Source organism: Gracilinanus agilis, chromosome 4, assembly GCF_016433145.1.
Source record: "Gracilinanus agilis isolate LMUSP501 chromosome 4, AgileGrace, whole genome shotgun sequence".
In the NCBI taxonomy this organism is placed as follows: domain Eukaryota; kingdom Metazoa; phylum Chordata; class Mammalia; order Didelphimorphia; family Didelphidae; genus Gracilinanus; species Gracilinanus agilis.
In genome coordinates this window covers 315,216,688-315,240,435 of record NC_058133.1, presented here as the reverse complement: position 1 = coordinate 315,240,435, position 23,748 = coordinate 315,216,688, and the positions used below count along the sequence as shown (strand labels likewise).

General features: G+C 34.7%; 1 protein-coding gene across 2 annotated transcripts in view; it reads left to right on the top strand.

Annotated features, from left to right (window-relative positions):
• Positions 1 to 23,748, top strand: part of TMEM30A (transmembrane protein 30A) — a 59,691-nt gene that overhangs the window by 4,123 nt on the left and 31,820 nt on the right. The window contains exon 2 of one of the 2 annotated variants that reach the window (XM_044676110.1): positions 21,272 to 21,382. The exons of the other annotated variant lie outside the window; for it this stretch is intronic. Coding sequence (XP_044532045.1) covers positions 21,272 to 21,382 — 111 coding nt within the window. The remainder of the gene's footprint in view (positions 1 to 21,271; positions 21,383 to 23,748) is intronic. 2 annotated transcript variants of the gene reach the window in all.

Sequence of the window (23,748 nt, the reverse complement as noted above, 5' to 3'; positions counted from 1 at the left end):
TTTATGTAGGATTTCATTTGAAGATCAGGATAATTCTTGTAATCTGTTTCAGATTTTCAAGTCTGAGATAAAGTTAGTTGACTGTTACCTTCCTTCAAGGAATGTTACAAAAAGAGTAATTAATCTATAGATTGGGCATCTAGATGGCTTAGTAGATAGAGCACTAGGCCTGGAGTTGGGAGCACCTAGGTTCAAATTTCACCTTAGATATTTCCTAACTGTGTCAACATGGAATCTAGATCCCAAACTTGTGGCCTAGTGAGATCTGATGAACCCCAAGTTTTAGGAATAGCTAGTAGATTGGAGACCCCCAAAGCTTGTGCTTGTTCCCTGTTCCTATGAGAATCCACCCTGAAGGGAATCTCAGGCTAACTGTTGCAGACTGAAGAATGGACCCTAGGGTAAAAGCTAAGTGATTCTTGAGCACAGCATGCAGTGCAATCAGTTACACAAGTTGAAGGTCCTGAGTGTAAGTTGAAGATCCTGAGTTCTATCCCAGAAAGGGGGATGTGGTACAATGGGAGAAGCTTCTAAGGCAAAAGAATCACTTAGCTTTTGGACAAGTCACTTAATCTCACTTGCCAAACCTTTGCCCTTATGTCTTAGAATTGTCTTAGAATACTTAGAATACTAAGACAAGGTAAGAATTAAAAAAAAAAAAAATCTATAGATTACCTTGGACTCCCCTGAAAAAAGTGTCTGTTTTTCCCCTATTCAAATGTTCATAGCTAAGCAGCCTGGTTTTTTCTCCCATCAAATATATGTATGTATCTATGTATTGTGGGGTTATTAGATTTACCTACTGTAAATAAAATGAAATTATTAGGAATAATACAGCTGTTAATTATATCCTTTTATACTTTGAAGTATATACTTCAATGGATCTGTGATTTCATCACTGTGGAGAAACTAAATAATCATGCATATTTTAACTCATCAACAATCCTTGGCCTGTTCTTCATAAAATCCTTTGATATTTTTTATGCAGCCTCTCTCATACAATTATAGATTGGTACTTCTTTTAGTTTACTTACACCTATTATGTGACTTCTTATTACCCTTAGAGTGAGCCTCAACCCAAATGATATAATTCTTTGAAAATATTTCTAATCTTTAATAATATCACAAAACTTTGAAATATTTAAAAGAATTAATTAGTATTTTCTTAAAGTATATGATGATAGAAGGGAGTAGTTAACATTTTCTGAAACTGAAGTAATTTTTCATTTTTGGGTCAAGGCCCTCATTAATGTTACCTGTGGCTCAAGGTACTAAATTTGTAATTTAAGTTATATTGAACAAAGTTAGAGGAGGTTAAATGAGAGGATTCTTGAGTTTAATGTAAATATTAAATAATAAATGGTTATGTCTTTCCACTTTTAAATTTCTGTCCATAACAGGATTAAGATATCAAGCAGGATTTTTGTAAATTGTGATATAGTGGAAAGAGTCCTGAGTCAGAGGACTTGGGTTTGAATTGGAGCTCTGACACTTGCTACTCATGTGACTTTGTTCAAATTAGTTAACCTTTCAAGACCTCTTTTTCTTCCTGGTGAGGAGGTTGGTAGACATCTAAGGTCCCTTGCAACTCTAAATCTTTGATCCTATAAATACTTAAAATGTATTCTAAATTAAGATGCCATTTTGACAACCTAAACTTTGGTCCTTTTTATATTCAGGACTATTAACTTGTAGAGGACTTAGTTCAACTTGATTCTAATGACTTTAATAGACCTGCCTCCATGATCCCAAATGAATCATATCATCCTTCTTCTCTTCCTGTATCACTGTCAGTTGCTAATTGTTTTTTTTTTAATCTCTTATCTCTCTGGTTATTTTATCACTTATTTAACGATACTCTTTTGCTGTTGTATGTAATGTGTGGCTGAACCTCCAGAATCACTTTAAGTGTTATAAGAACAGATTTCTGTCTTAAGTACTTCAAAGCAATGCTCTGTGCACAACTGACACTTAAATACTTTTGACTAGGTTTCAGAAAAAGACATTCAGATAGATCTTTTAAAAGTAAGCAAAATTATTTTAAAGTGAAAATGAAGGCCACAGGATTGGACTCTCTCATATGTACAAAATAGTCTCAGAATACAGTTCTGTGACAGTTCTATGTTCTGATTTTTTTTTTTTGCTTAACTAACACTTGCTTTTAAAAATTTTGCATCCAGTATTTGTTATAAATGAAATATAATTCAGAGTATTTTGATGTAATTTTTAAAACTTTTTGGATCTGCCTGAGTTCTATCATCTAGCATAGGAGAAACCATAAAACTAAATTAGCACCAATTTGGGAGTCAGATAACTTAAAAATCTAGTGTTCTCATGATTTAATAGCCTCTTCTCAGCCAGAAATAGTTCATTTAAACAGAATAATATTTTTCTATTCATCACTAAAATACTTTCATGGGATTGTGTCTAAGATAGGACATAAAGTTCCATTTTGATATTAATATGCTTAATTTTGATATTAATGATGGTAATATACTTTGTTACTCAGCATTTTTATTGGGTTTCTTAATACAGACAATACAAATATTGATTTCCTTTAGAACTTAGTTATGTTAAAAAAAGAAACTTTCCACTACTAATGTGCAGTGTATAAAGCTCATATTTTTTACTAATACCTTTTCCATAGCAATGACTTGATATGCTTTTCCTTAGGAAATAGAACAGTTTTAGAATTGCCAATTCTAACTGAAAATTCAGTTTGCTTTAGAGACATGATTACAGTAGTAGGAAAACAAAGCTCAGAAATATGATAACCCCTAAACTAATCTATTCATCCACATCTGTCCTCCTGTTTTGCTTCTTGTTTATTGTCTTTAAGACTTAAGCCTGCCTGGCAGGTAACTAGCCAGTCATTGTATGCTGCATTGTCCCTTTCATCCTTTTGACATTTAATAAGCATGAATTTTTTAAAATAATGGAACCTAAGCTGCTCTTAGAGCTCCTTAATACTTGTTATTGCCCTCCCTGAGTACTTTTTTTTTTCTTTCTGACTATAATAGAAAAGATCTGACTTGTTATCTTTAGTACAAAACTTGTTTCATTCACAGGTATTATATCCAACAGATTTCCTTACAAAGTGGACATTAGAGAGCACCAGCCACCCTTGAAGTTTCAACTGATGAAGAGCATTATGGGCCACTTGAGTAAGGGTGCTGATCTATTAAATTTATAAAAGCTTTTAATCCATAAATATATATTGAGCACCAGTGTATATATAAGCACTGTAGATACTATAAGATATGAGATATAGTCCTTGGTCCAGGGCATATAATTCTTATTTGGTGAGATAAGATATATACACTTAGAATTAGAAAATTGTGGTAAATTAAAGTTGAAAAGGACCTTCTTAGTCATTTAGTCCAAGTTAGTCCAAACTCCTCATTTTTTAGCTGAGGAAACAGTGATTCAGATAATTTAGGCAACTTGATCTAAGTCATTAACTAGTGTAGGTGACACTGGAAATGGGGTTTACCATACAGTCTAATGCTATATCTAAAATACTACAGGTATTTTTTTAGGCTCTCAGTTTCTCTCCAAGATAGAAACAGATATTAAACTAGTAAGATATGTTTTGTAAATTATTTATTTGTTGAAAGCAATAGAGAGATACGTGGTCTGTCAGGATAATCTATGGATCTCATCAGAACCAGCTGTAGTTTATAAGATCTCTATAGCTCATGGCTGTAACCACTCTCTATGACTCCTCTCATTAATAAAAGTTTTTGCTGTATAATTAATCCCTTCAATTTAAAAGAAAAGTGTGAATATGTGGGAGGCCAGTAAGAGAAACAGAGTCTCAAATAGATATTTTATCTGAACCCCATCAAAAGATCAATGTAGCCAGGCAAGGCTGTGCTTTGACCTTTTCTGCTCTAAATCAGAGCCAGTCTGGATGGGTTATCTAAGATAAGAATCTTGACTCCTCTTTTGACTCCTTTTCTGATTCACGCCTTTTCTTCTTGGAAAAACATTATAGTCTTATTGGAAAACTTTTAAGTTCTTAGCAAACCAGAAGTCAAGAGGTTAACAATTTCTCTCGGTTAAAATGCAACTGCTTGGGCTCAAAACAATATTTCTGGAGAGCCAAGGTCAGAATTAAAACAAAGTCAAACAAAACCTTACTATTCCCAGAATTAGCTTACTGATAATAAGGCGACTGGGATTTAGCCTTGGACCTTGTTCTATTCCAAGCCATCTTTACCTTGAAGCAATTGAGGCTTTTTTGACATGACATAATTTGTATTTTCTGCACAACTGCAAAGTTTCTTTGTGCCTTTGTATGAAATGAGGTTTGAATTCTGTATATATTAAACTTGATGGCACTTCGGAGAAGCAGCCATGAGCTGACAGACAAGATTGTCTCGTCTCCCGCCTTTTTCTTTATCACCTAAGCTGTCCCTTTCAGAATCCAAGAGCAGCTGGATAGCTTTCAACATTTAATAATGATTTTAAAGGACTACCTATACATAATTACTTCTAACAGTGGTAGATTTTTATATTAACAGTAATATCTATATACTATAGACCAATAGTGTCTTTTTTACAGTCCTTTTCTTCCCTTTCTCTTGGAAAGAGAAGTACTAGAATTAAATAAAGTTTTTTTTAGGTCTGTTTTCATAGGCTAACTTCCAGCTTGACAGACTCAACTTTGGTCAAATTTCATGCTTCTCGGTCCACCACTAATAATACAAAATATTAAAATAGACTGTGTTCACTTATTAGAGTTATTGAAGAAATTCATGCCTTCAGGAAGGAAAGTTGGACTAGATGATGTGTAAAATCCTTTCTAATAAAATTCTCAGAATCTAAGGCAGAATATAAATGTCAAAAGAGTGATAGTTTCAGGAAGGAACAAGTACTTACTTATTTTTGAAAAAAACAAACAACCTTATTTTTTTTTAATTTTTATAAAACAACCTTATTGATAACTATTGTTTTTAGTCTTCTTTTATGTTAAGCAAAACCACTTGACATTAGCTATATTTGACAATGTATGCAAAATTAAACCCATAGTTTCCAACCTAACCAGAAAATATAAAGGTCCAGAACTGGGAGAGGGACCCCAAAGATTATCTAAACCAACACCCTCATTTTATGTATGATAAAGCCAAAGTCCATGAAAGTGAAGTGCCTTTTTAAAAAAATTTTTAAATGTTTTATTTATTTTTATTTTTTAGATTTTTCTTTTTCTCTTTTTTTTCCTTTTTCTTTTTTAAATTTAGAATATTTTCCCAGGATTACATGATTCATGATTTCCTCCCTTCCCCCCCCCCTCCCGGAGCTGACAAGCAGTTCCACTGGTTTATACATTTTATGACAAAATTTAAAAAAAAGACATCTTCACCTAATGCCTCCATGAAGTGACTTTCTTATAGTAAACATAGTCTCATAATAAGTTTGGTTCAGTCTTTCAGTCAAGTCCAACTTTTTGTTACTCCATTTGTGGTTTTCTTGGCAAAGGTACTGAAATTGTTTGCCATTTCCTTCCCCAGCTCATATTACAGATAAGAAAACTGAATCAGACAGGCTTAAGTGACTTGTCCAGGGTGACACAGCTAGTAGTTTGAGGTCAGATTTCTAGAAGATGAATCTTCCTGACTGCAGGCCCAGTATGGTATCCACTGTGCCATCTAATTGCCCCTTTATAGTAGTAGCAGAGTTAGAATTTGAACCCACATCCTTTGACTCCAGAACCAGTACTCTTTCCATTTTATCATATTGCTTCCTCATCTCTTTTCTGTAGCCTGCATTTGTGATTATAATTACACAGCTATTCTTTTTTGTTTTATTTTACTTTAAATTTACATTGTTGTCATTGTATATTTGTTTTTCCCAGTTCCGTTTACTTCCATTTGTATCCATTTGTCATCCCATGTTTCTCAGAATTCCTTATGTTCATCATATCTCACGAGGCAATAATATTCCATTACATTCATCTATTAAAACTTTTTTATCTCTAAAAAGAGATCATTTCTATTTATATATGAATTGACATTTTAGCTGGTTGTAGAAAGTCGTATTGGATTGGATAAGCAAATAAAAGAGGAAAGGTATTCTTTATCAAGAAGTAAGGATTGTTGACGGTGAGGAGATATGAGTAAAGACACAAAAGAAATATATGTGTAGTGAGGGGACCATTTGACTGGACTAGAAATTTCATATAAGAAAGGAAATTGTAAGGTATAGTTAGAAAAATTGGTTGAGTTTAAATTAGAATGTGAAGCTAAAGTATTTGAACTTCATGCTGTAGACCAGTGATGGGCAAACTACGGCCCATTGGCCAGATGGGGGGAGGAACCCCTGAAATATTCTATTCTGCTACTGGGACATTATTCCTAATCTGACGAATACAATGAGCAGGATACAATATAATGAAACTTCCAAAGAGTTGCCTTAGAAACAGACTGACAGATGAGCATTTGCTTTCCTTTGGCCCCCTCTTTAAAAAGTTTGCCCATCACTGCTATAGACCATGGTAGAGGGCTAGGGGGTGATGGAGAGGGAAGTTGTTGTTTGTTGTATTTTTTTAGCAAGAGAGTGAATTTCCAAGCAACATTTTAGGAAGATGAATTTAATAGAAATGTACAGTTCAAATTGCAGAAATAACTTAAGAGACTATTGAAGTAATGTATCATGAATTGCTAAGAGCTTGGATTTTGGGTAGTGACTGTGAGAATGATAAGGAAAGTTTGGATGCCATTGAAGTTACAAAAGAAAGATTGATAAGACTTGGTGACTGGTTTAGTTTGACATGAAGGAGAGAAGAAAGGAGTCAAAAACTGAACTTAAATGACTAGGAAAATAATAGTGCTAATAACAGACATATGAAATTAAGGAAGGAGAGAACCTTTCAAAAAATTATTGGAAATTATATGAAAACAACTACAAAACACTTTCCAAACAAATAAAACTGGATCTAAACAATTGGAAAGCCATTGATTGCTCATGGGTAGGACGAGCTAACATAATAAAAATGACAATTCTACCCAAATTAATTTACCTATTTAGTGCCATACCTATCAAGCTACCAAAAAACTTCTTTACTGAATTAGAAAAAACTATAACAAATTTCATTTGGAATAACAAAAGATCAAGAATATCAAGGGAAATAATGAAAAAAAATGTGAAGGAAGGGGGCCTAGCAGTACCAGATATTAAACTATACTATAAAGCAGCAGTCATCAAAACAATATGGTACTGGCTAAGAGACAGAGAGGAGGATCAATGGAATAGACTTGGGGTAAATGACATCAGCAAGACAGTGTATGATAAACCCAAAGAGCCCAACTTTTGGGACATGAATCCACTATTTGACAAAAACTGCTGGGAAATTTGGAAAACAATATGGGAGAGATTAGGTCTAGATCAACATCTCACACCCTACACCAAGATAAATTCAGAATGGGTGAATGACTTGAATATAAAGAGGGAAACTATAAATAAGTTAAGTGAACACAGAATAGTATACTTGTCAGATCTCTGGGAAAGGAAAGACTTTAAAACCAAGCAAGAGTTAGAGAAAATTACAAAATGTAAATTAAATGGTTTTGATTATATTAAACTAAAAAGCTTTTGTACAAACAAAAACAATGTAGTCAAAATCAGGAGGGAAACAACAAATTGGGAAAAAATCTTTATAACGAAAAACTCGGACAGGGGTCTAATTACTCAAATATACAAGGAGTTAAAGCAATTGTATAAAAAATCAAGCCATTCCCCAGTTGATAAATGGGCAAGAGACATGAATAGGCAATTTTCAGGTAAAGAAATCAAAAGTATCAATAAGTACATGAGAAAGTGTTCCAAATCTCTAATAATTAGAGAAATGCAAACCAAAACAACTCTGAGGTATCACCTCACACCTAGCAGAGTGGCTAAAATGAAAGAAGGGGAGAGTAATGAATGTTGGAGGGGATGTGGCAAAATTGGGACATTAATGCATTGCTGGTGGAGTTGTGAACTGATCCAGCCATTCTGGCTGGCAATTTGGAATCATGCTCAAAGGGCTATAAAAGAATGCCTGCCCTTTGATCCAGCCATACCATTGTTGGGTTTGTATCCCAAAGAGATCATAGATAAACAGACTTGTACGAAAATATTTATAGCTGCGCTTTTTGTGGTGGCAAAAAACTGGAAAAGGAGGGTATGTCCTTCAATTGGGGAATGGCTGAACAAATTGTGGTATATGCGGGTGATGGAATACTATTGTGCTAAAAGGAATAATAAACTGGAGAAGCTCCAGGCGAACTGGAGAGACCTCCCGGAACTGATGCAGAGCGAAAGGAGCAGAGCCAGAAGAACATTGTACACAGAGACTGATATACTGTGGTAAAATCGAATGTAATGGGCTTCTGTACCAGCAACAATGCAATGACCCAGGACAATTCTGAGGGATTTATGGTAAAGATGCTACCCACATTCAGAGGAAGGACTGCAGGAGAGGAAACATATAAGAAAAGCAACTGCTTGAACGTATGGGTCGGGGTGGACGTGATTGAGGGTGTGGACTCGAAACTACCACACCAATGCAACCACCAACAATTTGGAAATTGGTCTTGATCAAGGACACATGACAAAACCAGTGGAAATGTGCGTCGGCCATGGGTGGGGGGAGTGCGGGGGGTGAGGGGGAAAGTGGGAGCATGAATCATGTAACCATATTAAAAATGATTATTAATAAATGTTTAAAAAAAATTATTGGAGATAGTGAGCAGCTAGATGGCTCAGAGGATAGAGAGCCAGGCCTGGAGATGGGAAGCCCTCCATTCAAATTTGGCCTCATGTACTTTCTAGCTGTGCGACCCTGGGCAAGTCACTTAGCCCCCATTGCCTAGCCCTTACTGCTCTTCTGCCTTGTAATCAGTACACAATATTGATTCCAAGATGGAAAGTAAGGGTTTTTAAAAAAAGAAAAAGAAAAAAGGTATTGGGGAGGCAAAAGACAAGGTGTACTTGAATGAACATTAATTGGACTTTTAAGTCAGAAACCCCAAGTTGTGGCTCCAATTCTGGGACTAAGTAGTTGTGTACCTTTAGACAATTCACTTAGCTGCTCTTTGCTTCAGTTTCCATTTCTTTAAAATAAAAGGATTTCACTAGATGATTTTTTTTTTTTTTTACATTTTTAAACCCTTAACTTCTGTGTATTGGCTCCTTGGTGGAAGAGTGATAAGGGTGGGCAATGGGGGTCAAGTGACTTGCCCAGGGTCACACAGCTGGGAAGTGGCTGAGGCTGGATTTGAACCTAGGACCTCCTGTCTCTAGGTCTGGCTCTCAGTCCACTGAGCTACCCAGGTGCCCCACACTAGATGATTTTTAATGACCCTCTAGGTCTAAAATTTAATGAAGACTTTGCAAAGATTGAAGTTGAATTTAAGGTGACAAAAAATGTATAAAAAGTTGTTAGAAATGCAGAACTTGTACAAGAGAGCTCAGGGCAAGAGAAATATATTTCTTTTTATTTTAAGATTTACTTCTTTCCCATAAAACCAGTGAGATAGGTAGTACAGATATCATTAATCCAGTTGTACAGATTAAGACATTGAAGCTCAGGCAAGTGATTTGCTCTCAATATAGAAAACTAATAGGTGTTGAGGTCAAAACTTGAGTACAAATTTCTGACCTAGTCTAGTACTTATTCCACTACACCACATTTGACAGCCATGCATTTTTGTAAATTCACCATAGGGACATGATCCATTGTTGGGGCCCTTTCTTCATCATGTCAGGATACCAGTGGAGCATGTAGGCTGCCCATCCATTAACTCTTGCGATTATTACATTAGTGAGTGGACCATTCTTTTTCAATCATAAGTTTCTTTGCATCTCTCCTTTATTCTGTTTTTCCTACTCAATTCCTTGTTTATATTTTGTTGCAGCCTGTTCCCACTTATCATGTGCCTCTTCATTGCCCTTTGGGTGATATTTAACTTCAGTTCATTGGAGATCATGGCAGCCATTCAACACCACTAGGAAGAACATTGATATTTAAAAAGATAGTCTTGTTTCAAAGAGATTCTTGAGGTCATTAAAAGCACTTTATAGTTTCTCAATGAGAATTTACTTTAGCTCATTGTCCATTTTCATTGCCTTTGTAGTGTGTGCCTGTACACATACACACAATTGACAAACTCATTTGGTTGTTCATCTCTTGCATAGCATACTCTGCATGCATTTTTCTTCTATATAGTTTTTTCCATTAGGGAGAGTTGTCGACTCCTTAAGTGATTATGTATCTTATTAGGATTTTGAAGCATTTTTTTGCCCTCTCAAATACTTATATTTGTGGTCAATCTATCTGTTCTATCTGTTGTAAAATCTTTCAGGCTTTTTTGAGATGGTAATATGTAGTCGGCTATACAATATCCATTGCAAAAACCTTCATATTCTCTCTACTATATTTACCAACGATGCCTTTGTTGTGTATATAGATTATTTTCATTAAATTTTATGTAGATATAAGCCAGGGGTTAATAATATTTTTTCAGTTACCTATTTTAGTTAATAATGAAGTTCAGTACTTTCTTTACACTTTCAGTATTTTTTTCTCTCCTTTAAACACCTGAAATTACTCCCTCACAATTCTCAGTTAGCCACAACCTCTCAACTAGCCTATTGTATATACCTCTTTTTTGTTTACATGTTCTAGACTAGTTGTTTTTTCTATACCATTTCCTCAAGGGACTGTGAGGCTAGAATTTCAAATGTGTTATCTCTTCTGTTCTTGGTGATGAAAAGAATCCTAAGAATCTTTACAACCTTTTTCTGTCTTTGGTGCTCTTCCAGTTTCATCCATAAATACCCTTGGATGATTTTGCTTATTTAGTTTGCTCTGAGATTTCTTTAAATGTGTTTTCCCCATATTGCTCCTTGATGTTTTATGAAGTGATGCCACTAAAAATCTTTTTTCATTCCCCGATGTGAGATTTTATAAATGAGATTATAGTCCAAACTAGTGTCAAGGTAGCTGGTTGCACAGTAGATAGAGCATTGGGCCTGAAATCAAGAACACCTGAGTTCAAATTCAACCTCACACATTTACTAGCTATGACCCTGGGCAAGTCACTTGATTAGTGTAGCCAGTGAACCACAGGAGAAGTGGTTCCTTACAGGACCTGGGAGTTTATTTGGGTGGAGTTAGAATCCCTTAGAATTAGAAATCCTTTTTCCTTTATATATATTTAAATAAATAGTTTATTTTTCATAAACAAGAGTTCCTTTAGTGTGTTCCTTGTGCCTGGCCCTGAAGGGAAGTTCATCTTTGAGCTTCACTTCACTTACCACTGATGATATTTTGATAACATATATCAAAAGTATCTGGAAAGGGGCAGCTGAGTAGCTCAGTGGAGTGAGAGTCAGGCCTAGAGACAGGAGGTCCTAGGTTCAAACCCGGCCTCAGCCACTTCCCAGCTGTGTGACCCTGAAGTCACTTGACCCCCATTGCCCACCCTTACCACTCTTCCACCTATGAGACAATACACCGAAATTAAGGGTTTATTAAAAAAAAAAAAGTATCTGGAAACAATTTTGAATCTTTGTTTTCTAGGTTTTGTCCTTATTTGTGTGCTTGCCTATATTATTTTTATAGCCTGATATTAATAATTATTCTAATTGTAGGTCCCACATTCTTTTCCAGACATTTCATGATGTTTCATTCTTCCTCTTCTGGTCAAACTGGCAATTTTTCCATATCTGAAATTATATTTCCCATCTCTGTGCCTTTTCACAGGCAGTTATATCATTAGCGTTTACAGTGTACTCCACTCCTTAGAATCTCTACCTTCCTTTAACCCATAGCTCAGGTGTATTCTTTCTATAGGGGACTTTTCTGATCTTTTGTCCCCCATTTTTTTTTTTTTACTTCATATGTATTTTTCTGTGTAAAAAGTTGTATTTTTCCAATAGAATGTGAGTAACCTCCTTGAATACTCCTAAAACATTTTTTATTATAGTTTTTTCCAGATTACATGTAGACACAATTTTTAATAACTTGAATAATCTTTTGTCTTAGTAGTCCCAGGCCTAGAACCTTGCTGGTTAGGATACAAACTCAAGGTCCCCTTCAGGCTTGAATGAAGCACCTGAATAGGATCTTTGTGAAAGTTACAAATTATAGCATCTTTTAGTTCCTAAAGGTAAGGAGAGGTAGCACTCAAGGAGAGGCATGGGGACAAGGAGATGAACCCTTCCTTATTTGAAATGCCAAAATCTGTGCTTTCATTGATGTTGGTAACCTCCCCATGAGAAAATTCTGTCTACAATGCTGGTTGGCACCTTTTCTGAAGCTTAGAGTTGTAGAGAGTTGCCCTGAACCTGAGAGCTTAAATGACTTGCTCAGAGACACAGTTCTTTTATGTCAGACTGGAAACTTGAATGTAGGTCTTAACTCTGAGGCTGTCTCTGTCCATTGCCACATTACTTTCTTTCTTTTTTTTTTTAAACCCTTAACTTCTGTGTATTGGCTCATAGGTGGAAGAGTGGTAAGGGTGGTCAATGGGGGTCAAGTGACTTGCCCAGGGTCACACAGCTGGGAAATGTCTGAGGCTGGATTTGAACCTAGGACCTCCCTCTCTAGGCCTGACTCTCAATCCACTGAGCTACCCGGTTGCCCCACCACATTACTTTCTAATACTTCATCTAATCATAGAATCAAGAGATTTAGAGCTAGGAAAGGATATTAGAGATCAGCTAATCTAACCCTCTCATTTTATAATTGAGGATATTAGGCCCAGAAAATTGAAATGACTTGTCCTTTAAGGGTATACTGGTATTAGAGAGCAGACGTTATCTTGTTACCATAGAAATCTGGCTGACCCATAATAAGAATAGTCAAGATTTAGTATATTGGGAACATCACTGGACTAGGAGTCTTTGCCTTTCCTGTTCCTATACTCTTAAGTATTTTGATACTTTTTCATTATTTTTCTCTGTAAAATGGAAATAATAAGTACCTCGTCTGTTTCCCAAGATTGCTGTGAGGATCAAAGGAGGTCTCATCATATATGTAAAGGCACTTTGGAAAATGTAAAGCATTTCATAAGTATAAGGTGGTATGATAATAATGACATTTTAGTAACATGTACATCTTTCACATGTTCAGAAACATTCATTGTCTCCCCATTGCCTACAAGGTAAAGACATCTCTTTAGTTTGATAACCAAGGACCTGTATAATCTTGATTCCCAACTTTTCTAGACTTAATTTCATACTACTTTCCTTTATTAATTTACCATGCCAGACATATTTGTTTTATGATGTCTACTGCCTCTTTTACCTTTATTCGACCCCCACCCCAAACAGAAGGAAAAGAAACAAAAAAGAAATGTGAACAGCTAATTAGTCCAGTTCTTTTGCCTTTGAAAAAATTTTTTTTGGGGTGGGTGACTGAGGGTCAGGACCTGTGTGTAGAAACTCCACTGATACGGGTAAGTGATTCTCAGTCCTTATCTTAGTCTTAGAGAGTTGCCTGGGGTACTAGAAAGTATAAAAGTGATTTGCCCATGGTTTCACAACCAGTACATCCTTAGTCTTAGGTAGTATTTGACAGTTTAAAAATACTTGATGTCCACTGTTAGGTTTGACTCATATCCTCATTAGATATTTTTGCGAAGAGAAAACTGGGGCTATAGGTAGTTAAATCATAGGGGTAGCCGATGGTTTAGCCACTGAACCAACTCTGGTCATTAGAAGGGCAGTTCTTTTTCTACATCATGATAAATATGTTGTCTCTTCTGCTTATCTTTTTCTCTTCCCCTATTTATCTTTGAAGATATAACTCCAGTCCTCTTCCTTCTGTGGAACTAACAAATCCATTTAAGTCTGTTTTCTGAGCCTCTTTAGGTAACATTTATAGTTTCTACTATTCATTTGATTTGTATTATTTAGCTTTGTCCTGTCTCTCTATTACCTTTTTGAGGGCAGGAGTTATGTCTACCAGTATCTGCACTGTGACTTGAAAGTGAATATGCACAAGTCTTTGTGGTTGATTATTGTAATCATTTGACTCATTTCATACATTGTCCACCCTGCTTTTGATTTTGCCTAAATGCAGCTTAAATATTTCTGCACTGAACATGTTTGCATCAATCACATTTTTTTTACTTCTTTCTTTTTAAAAAACTCTTACCTTCCTCTTACAATCAATACAATGTATTGGTTCCAAGGCAGAAGAGTAGTAAGGGCTAGGTGATGAGGATTAAATGATTTGCCCAGAGTCACACAGCTAGGAAGTTATCAGAGGCCAGATTTTAAGTCTTCCCTTCTCTAGAAAAATTCTTTATTCATGTTACTATATAATTCCTCAGACTTTTTGTTTTTTTTTGGTAAAGACCTTATTTTTCCAATTACATATAATAACAATTTTCCACATAAGTTTTCTATAGTTATAAGATCCAAATTGTCTCTTTCCCACCCCATTCTTGGAGAAGCTGCCAGGGTCATACTTGAACTCAGGACCTCCTGTCTCTAGGCCTGACTCCCTATCTTTTGAGCCACTTTATCTGACCCCAACAAGTATTTAATAAATACCTACTCAAAACAAACAAACAAACAAACAAACAAACAAACAAACAAACAAACAAACAAACAGTTGCTGTAAAACTATTGGCAACTCCAAGAGCCCAGAAACCAGCTGTCAGAAAAATCACCTGCCTCTGGTAAGTAGAAGAGACATAGTAGGGAAGGTTAACACCAGCTTAAGGTATAAATTCATTTGTAAAATAATCAGTCAGTCTGTAAACACTAAGTGTCTGTGCAGATTCTGGGCTAATCATTAGAGATACAAAGAAAGGCAAAAGAAAGTCTCTTCTCTCAAGGGACAGGCCAATGTGGAAAGCAACAAGCAAACAAATAAGTACAAACAAGCTATCTGCTGGATGAATCAAATGAAGTATATTACTTCAAAACAATAAAAACACAATTAAAAATACCTATATCTTGGTGAGATTCAGCTAGGCTAAATTACCAAGTGTGTCTATAGATGAAACTGCTGTGACTATCTATGATAAATTATATTCAACACATATTTTAAAGTATTTGCTCCTGTATTTAAACTATTTGCTTGCTTAATATTGTGCTAGGTGGTAGGAAAACAAAGATATAATGAAAAGCAATCTTAAGGAGCTTATAGTCTACTTTTTTTTTTTTTTTTTTAAAAACCCTTACCTTCCATCTTGGAGACAATACTGTGTATTGGCTCCAAGGCAGAAGAGTGGTAAGGGTAGGCAATGGAGGTCAAGTGACTTGCCCAGGGTCACACAGCTGGGAAGTGTCTGAGACCATATTTGAACCCAGGATCTCCCGTCTCTAGGCCTGGCTCTCAATCTACTGAGCTACCCAGCTGCCCCCTATAGTCTACTTTTATATTATTTTTCCTTTTTAAAAAAAATTATGAACATAAACACTTGACAAATATAAATAGTCCTATATATTAAGAAGAGAAAAAATTAAACGGTGATTCTATATTGTATATACTTTATTTTTTTAAAGTACATATGGAAGTAAAATTACTACCAACAGTACCTTGCATGTTTTTGCCTGCTTCTGAACTCTTCTTTCTGCTTTCTTTATAATTTTAAAAATATTTCATTTACACTATTTTCTTTTTTTTTTTTTTTTGGCATCATTGGAACCACACACCAGTTCTCACCCCTAACTCTTTGAACCCCTTAAAAGCCCATCTTTCTAACAAACAAGTATAACTAAGCAAAACAAATTCATACATTGGTATATATGAGAAAGTTCCATTCTGTACTTCTTGCCTATGACTTCTCTGCTAAGTGATGGGAGACATGCTTCATTAATCTTCTAGAATTGATTGGTCACTGCATTGATCAGCATTCTTAAGTCTTTCACATTTGGCTTTTTATACAATGTAGTCATTGTGTATGTATGCATTGTTCTCCAGCTCCTGTTCATTTCACTTCATTCAGTTCATTCTTGTTTATTTCAGGTTTTTCTGAATGTTTTAATATTTTTAGGATGTAGTAATATTATATCCATATGTCATAATTTGTTCAGTCATTCCCCATTTGAAGGATACCCACTTTTATGAGTTTTTTGTGACAACAAAAAGTATTGTTATAACTATTTTCGTACATGTGAGTTTTCCTTTCTTTGGTATGTGCCTCATAGTTGAATTGTGTATGTACAATTTAGTGACTTTTCAGGTATAGTTTTAGACAATTCACAGCTCCACCAATATGTGCATTATTTTACTTATACCTTACTGTACTTACCCACAAATAGATATAATAGCAGATCAACCCAGTATGTTAAGAGGCCATCTTTGCTTTCTTCTGATATCCTTAGAATAACAGTGGATTCCATTGGTTTTCCACTATGTTATTCCTTACAGTAAAAATAAGTGATACTTATTTTTGATTCTAGATATTTGCTTCATATTTCATGAAATTCAACCATATATTAGTCCCAGTAGAATATTTGTACTAAAAAAAAATAGGCCTTTGTTCAAAAGAGAAGTTTGAGGTCACCAGAGGAGTTTTTTTCCATTTCCTGAAGGCAATCCAGACCCTCCTTTTTAATTCTGGGCTCATTTTATTGTATATTTGCAGGGTCTGCCTAAGATATATACCTACGGACAAGCTCAATAGGTTATCTGTCTAATAGTATTTTGTAGTCTGAACAATGTACATGCTTTAGCCACTTAGCCTAGGTGGCTAGTTAGGCCAACCTCGATTTGAATAGCAGCCAGTTTCAGTTAGGAAGCTTTCTAGTATCCTAGGGCTTACTACATTCAGCGCATTTTCATTTGCACAGAAGTATCAGAAGGATTTTTATCATTTTCAGGGAATAATTCCATTTTAAAAATAAAAATCTGGCCACTTGTATTAGGTCTTTGCTGATATTGATAATCAGGATCATCAGATAAGTTTATAGTTTATATCAGTGGTTCCCAGACTTTTTTGGCCTACCGCCCCCTTTCCAGAAAAATATTACTTAGCCCCCTGGAAATTAATTTTTTAAAAATTTTAATAGCAATTAATAGGAAAGATAAAATGCACCTGTGGCCATCACCACCCTCCTTGATCACTGCAGCACCCACCAGGGGGCAGTGGCACCCACTTTGGGAATCACTGGTTTATATTTATATGGGATTTTTGTATAATTTAGGTATATATATGGTAGATACTTTGGTAAAAGAAAGCCCTTAAGATGGTGGCACACAGTGGATAGAGTGTTAGGCCTAAAATTGGAAGGATCTAGGTTCAAATCTGGCCTTAGACACAAACACTTCCTAGCTATGTGACCCTGGACAAGTCACCTACCCCTGATTGTTTAGCTCTTGTCTTTATTCTGTTTTAGAATTGATACAAGATAGAAGGTATAGTTTTTTGTTTTTTGTTTTTTTAATGGTGGCATAGTTGATAGAGCACTAGGCCTGGAGTCAGGAAGAACAGAGTTCAAATCTAGCTTGACACTTATTAGATGTGTGATCTTGTGTTAACCCATTTCTGCTTTAGTTTCCTTGACTGTAAATAGGGATAAAACAGCAACTATTTCATAGGTTTGTTGTGAGACTCAAATGATCCTTTTTATTTTCTATTATTTATGTATTCATTTATTTTTAAGTCCTTATTTTCTGTCTTGGAATCAATATTGTGTATTGGTTCAAAAGCAGAAGAGCAGTAAGGGCTAGGCAATGGGGGTTAAGTGACTTGCCCAGGGCCACACAGTTGGGAAATGTCTGAGGCCAGATTTGAACCTAGGACCTCCTATCTCTAGGCTTGGCTCTCAATCCACTGAGCTACCCAAATGCCCCCAAATGATCCTTTTTAAAGCATTTAGCACAGTGCCTAACATGTAGTAGGTGCTTCTTAAATGCTAGTTCCCTTCTCATTTAAGTTGGTGATTTGCTTTACTTTCTTTCCTATAGATATCTATTGAATTTATCCCTTAACATCTTCATAATTTTGTTACCTGAAGCATGGAAATTCACTGTATATTTGATAATACAACTGGTTTTCCTTTTTGTGTTCTTTTTAATGCCATTTTTGTCTTTTTTATAAGTTCATCTGGAATTATGATTTTAGAATCCAAGTGATTTTTCTGCTTACTTTAATGGTTTTAAAAAAGTTTATATTCTAAAAATCTTTGCAGAGTGTCTCTTCCATTTTTTATCAATTTTCCAATTAAACACATATTGAATCTCCTTTGAATGACAATTTATTTGGGTCTTTTGAAAGCTTTTGTTTAGATTGATTTTGGCCATTACCATGTCTTTATTATATGAAGTCAGTTCTTTTTTTTGGAACCCTTACCTTCCATATTGGATTCAATATTGTGTATTGGTTCCAAGGCAGAAGAGTGGTAAGGGCTAGGCAATGGGGGTTAGGTGACTTGCCCAGGGTCACATAGCTAAGAAGAATCTAAGACTAGATTTGAACCCAGGACTTTTCTATCTCTGGGCCTGACACTCAATCCACCAAACCACCCAATTGCCCCCAACTTATAATTTTCAATCAACTTTCTCCCTCAAATTTTACAATTAAATTTATATTCTAAACCAGTGATGGGCTAACTTTTTAAAGAGGGGACCAAAGGAAAGGAAATGCTTATCTGTCAGTCTGTTTCTAAAGAACTCTTTTGAAGTTTCATTGTATTGTATCCTAGTCATTGTATTCGTCAGATTAGGAATAATGTCCTGAGGCTGGATAGAACATTTCAGGGGGCCACATCTGATGGGAGGGCTGTAGTTTGCCCATCACTGTTCTAAACCATTGTTGCCCTTAATTGCCATATTCCCCCTTACTGAGTAAGTCAGATGTGTACTGATGAATTTGATTTTTAAGTTCTTTTGATGTCCTTGTTATGATTGTTGGTTTTATATTAGTTACACTTTTCAGGAAATTATGCACATTATGTCATTTCTTCCACTGATATTATATAACTGGGAAAAAATGAGTTAACTATGTAACAAGAATGAGAGTTAGTAGATGGATAATTGGAGTACTGTGATAGTGACCATTAAATGTAATAAGATCTAGAGGAGGGTTTCTTAACCTGGGATTTATAAACTTAAAAAAAAAAACTTAAAATTTTTTTTTTGGATAACTATTTCAATATATGTAATTGGTTTCCTTTGTAGTCATAGTATTTAATATTATGCATTAAAAAGCATCCAGAGAAGAAATCCACTGGTCACCATATTACCAAAAAGGTCCATTAAAAATAGTTAAGAATACCTTATTCAGAGAAAGGCCTTTTGCTAGTAGATCATCTGTATGAAGAAGAAGAGCATCAGTAAATGCCAACTACGAGTTTGCTTATTTTATACAGAAAGGCAGTAACAAAAGTTATTTCATGGATAATTCAGTTATCTTAGTTTGAAGTGCTAATTTCTAATTTTCTTTCACCTCCCTTTTGCATTCTGTAATTTAGCCATACTGGACTAGTCATTGTCCTATAAATACTACATATATCTTCCACATTATCTTCCACATTAATGACTTTGTACTAGTTTTACCCTGTACCCAGAATGTACTTCTTCCTCACTACTGTATCTTGGAATCTCTGATTTCCTTCAAGACTCACCTTAAGCACCAAACTGCTCATTGGAAGTCCTTCCTGTTCCTCACCAGCTGTTTAAGGCTACTCTCTTCCAATAACCTTGTATTCGTTTTGTACACATTCTTTGTATACAGGTTATATCTCTTTAAAATGTCAACTTCTTGAAGGCAAAAAATTGTTTTACTTTGTATCTCTAGTACTTAGCATGGTGCCTGGTATACAGTATGCATTTAATAAATGTTTATTGGTTAATAAACATTTGCAAGAATACTGATAGGAAAGCAATGGCAATTTATATATTAACATACATTACAGACAACGATGAGAAAATAGAAAAATTCTAAGAAGTTCCATAAGGAGTTTCATGAGATGCTCTTAGAATGTGACAGTACACTTAGGAGAGGTCAGTGAAAAATATGTTTGGAAACAGAGTAAAGTTAAGTAACAAATGAGACATCACTTAATTTATCAACTAGCATTTATTAGGCTATTATTGTCAATATACTACTTATTAGACTATATTTACTCTGTGTGGGAAACTGGTAAACAATACCAAGAATGCAAAGAAAATGCAAAGAAAAAAAAATAGTCTCTACCCTGTGATAGAATAGATTGCTGAACTTGAAGTCAGGAAAATCTGTGAATGTGCCTCAGATACTTTACTAGATGTGTGACCTTGAATAAGCTATTTAACCACTGGAAGTTTCAGTTTTCTGTAAAATGGTGATAATAACATCTACTTCATAAGGTAAGTTGTAAGGATCAAGTGAGATAACAGGTAATGAGTTTTGCAAATTTTTATGTGCTATATAAATACTCTTATTATTATCCTCTCGAATTTAAATTCCGTTGACAGAAATATGTTCACATAAAAGTAAATTCAATGTAATTGTAAGGAAATACTAGCAGACAGGAGAATTAGAAAAGAACTTGAGTTAGCATTTGAGTTAAATTGTGAAGGAAGCTAGGGACATTGAAAGGAGGATTCTGAGGGAAGTATACAGATACTGCTGAGGGAGAGAGGAAAGGCTCCTGTGTGAGAGGTGGAATGTGGAGTTGGAAGAGTAGCAGGTAGTCTAGTTTGCTTGGAGCATAGAATGCTTGAAGGAGAATAATGCATAATAAGCCCAGAAAGGTAGGCTGGAGCTACATTGTGAAGGGCTTAGAATTACAAACAGTGATATTTGAGAGAGAGAGAGAGAGAGAGAGAGAGACAGAGAGAGACAGAGAGAGAGAATGTGTGTGTGTGTGTGTGTATGAATGAGAGAGTGAGGGAATAAGCTTGTGAAAGGAGTAACTTCTGCTGGATACAAAAAGTATTAATATTATATAATAATAAATTATTTATTACCCTTTATGTATTTTTAAATCAGACATCTTATTTTACATGTTGTGATTTCTGTAATATAAACTTGTATATCTTTTTTATAAATATGTTTTCACTAGAAAAATTGTGATGTAGATGTATACAAAGGGGAAATCTGTTTAACAACAGAAGTTAGAATGTGCAGTGTTTAGATTTTATTTTTTCAGTTTATTATTATTACTTTTTTCTTTTGTTACTTTCTACAAAAGATGATGTTAAAAATAAATTCTCTCAATCTTTAAGTTGCCTGGTGTAGACTAATTTCCTTTTTTGTAATAAACTCTTTTAGCAGCATTTAGCGGCTTTTTAGCAGGTTTTCCTGACTAAATAATGATTACTATTATTTTTTTCTTGCAGATTGACTATACCGGAACAGATGTTAATGATTCCTGCAATAAGTGTTTGTTCTGGAACGATACAAAACCCTGCATTTGTGAGATACACTTCACATTGGAACAGCCATTTGAGGTCTGTATTTCGAAGGAGTTTGATTAGAAAAAGAGTTTAAATTTATAATCTATATGATATGAAAATAATTTTATATTACAGTAATTTTTCCCTAAAGAAAAAGTACTTCATCTTTTTTTTTTTTTGTAGGAAATTAAAGATATCGTTAAGTGGGACATATATTTTGCTTTTTTGCTTAGTTCTTTGTACATTTTACTAATCAATAGATACCAGTAGATAGCTTTACTAATGAGCAATGAAATAATGTGTTCAAATCCTGTTTTCTAAATAATACAATTATCACATTTTTATATTTTATCTGGAATGTTGGTGAAAAGCACTTTATTTAGACTCTCCTATGCAAAAACTCTTGTGCTCAAAGCTACATAAGCAATAATTTCTACTTGATCTCTCATTCATAGTTTCTGTACTTCCATCCTGAAAAATCCATTCCATTTCCATCCTAAAAAAAATATAATATCAAAGCAAATTTTGTCAGAAAGCAGACTACTGGCTTTATATTACTTTTAGATATAAATCATAAAAAAAGAAACACTTAAACATTTATTTGTCTCTTCTACTTTTAATTAGCAGTTGCCACTGGTTTGTTTTCTCCTTCTCTTCTTTTCTACTTCACATCCATTTCTTCTGAAGATGGGGTTAACATCATAAACATAGTCTTTGCAACTTGAATGTAAAGGTTTAGTATTTCCTGTAGGATTGGAGACCAATATTACCAGTTCTGTCTGCCTAGTCACTTGAAAATAGAACTGTGTGACTTTACTCAGTCTTAGTGGGTTAAATTACATCTATAGTTTCACATACTATATGTATTTTCTGAAGGTATTTTCTTGATTCCTTTTATTTAGAAATGAGTCATTTTTCTATTCTTGAGAATTCTGAAGTATCTGCCACCTTGTGGCTATTGATGTTATTGTACCACAATGAGGGATGGATAATACTATCTCAAGAATAGTATAAAACTATAAAAGCTTTTAACTCTTAGCAGCATTGATAACATGTAAAGTTAACTTATTTCAAAATGTCAGTTTTTTAAAATGGAAGAGACATTATTAAGACTTTTACATTCTTACTATTGTTAGAACAGCAAACCTATTAAGATGAAAGAGGATTGAATAGATTTTGAGGCTTTGGTTTCCTATTCCACCCCATTCAAAACACGTATTTCAGAACTTCTGTTCTGCAAAAGGGGATCATTCACAAATTTGTGGGTTCTGTGTTGCGGTACAAGCCCAAGCTGACTTTGTGAACTGGACTAAAGTGCTGTCAGGTCACCAAAACAATGCAAGTAAGTTACTTTTTTGTTTCAGTATTCATTGGAAGGTGCTTCATTTTTTTCTTTTACTGGATTGAATTTATAGTTCTGATTCTAAAAGTGAATTATTTTCAAAAGTCTCTTCACAGTTCATGAATATTTCTGTGATGAAATTTCATTGTATAAATTGCGAGAGTTTCTTTAAATAGTTTTTTTCTCCAGAAAGTCAAGGTTTGTATAATTTGACAGCTTAAAGTAGAAAACTAAACACTTTTTTTTAACCTTTCCCTTCTGTCTTAGAATTAATACTAAGTATTGATTCCAAGGCAGAAGAGTGATAAGGCCTCAGCAGTAGTGGTGAAGTGACTTGCCCAAGGTCATGTAGCCAGGAAGTGTCTGAGGCAGGATTTGAACCAAGGACTTCTTGTCTTTAAGTCTGGCTCTCATTCAACAGAGCCACCTAGCTGCCTCCAAATATCTTTTTTAACATAGAAAAATGTTAGAGAAATAAGACCTCATATATGCAGCCAGAATTGTCTTTTTATGGAGTCCAAGACTTTAGATAATATAGTAGGAACTAGAAAAGAGAAAAAGGTTTAGTGTTTTTGTAAACATCTGTTCTTTTAATAGAGATTCTGGACAGTGCTTTAATAATTAAATTAATTTTATTTCAAAGTTGACTTTATGAACATGTTAAAATATTATTTTTTTGCTGATTATTGAAGCCTAACATTACTTTCTATACTTATAAATACTTTAGGAAATTATCTGATATATCTTAACACATAGATGTGGAGAGGAACAATAATTAGACTGATACTGAAAATTTCTTTTAAAAATTTCTAAGGTTTTGAAGAATGAAAGATTTAGCAGCAACTATTGAAGAATACAGTAAAACTCTTCTTTTTTTTGGCCAATTGGGAAGAATGCCTAGTTGAAATTAGAAAAAAGCAGGAACTACAGTATATTTAAGATACAATTTAAAAGTTTGATTCTGGTGCCTTGTGGCATGGATATGATTCTGGGTCATCAGAGAATTTGCTGGTAGAGCACAAGCTCTGGCAGGGTCTGCCATCATGGGAAGGCTTTGAATGTACTTTTAGGGACAGAT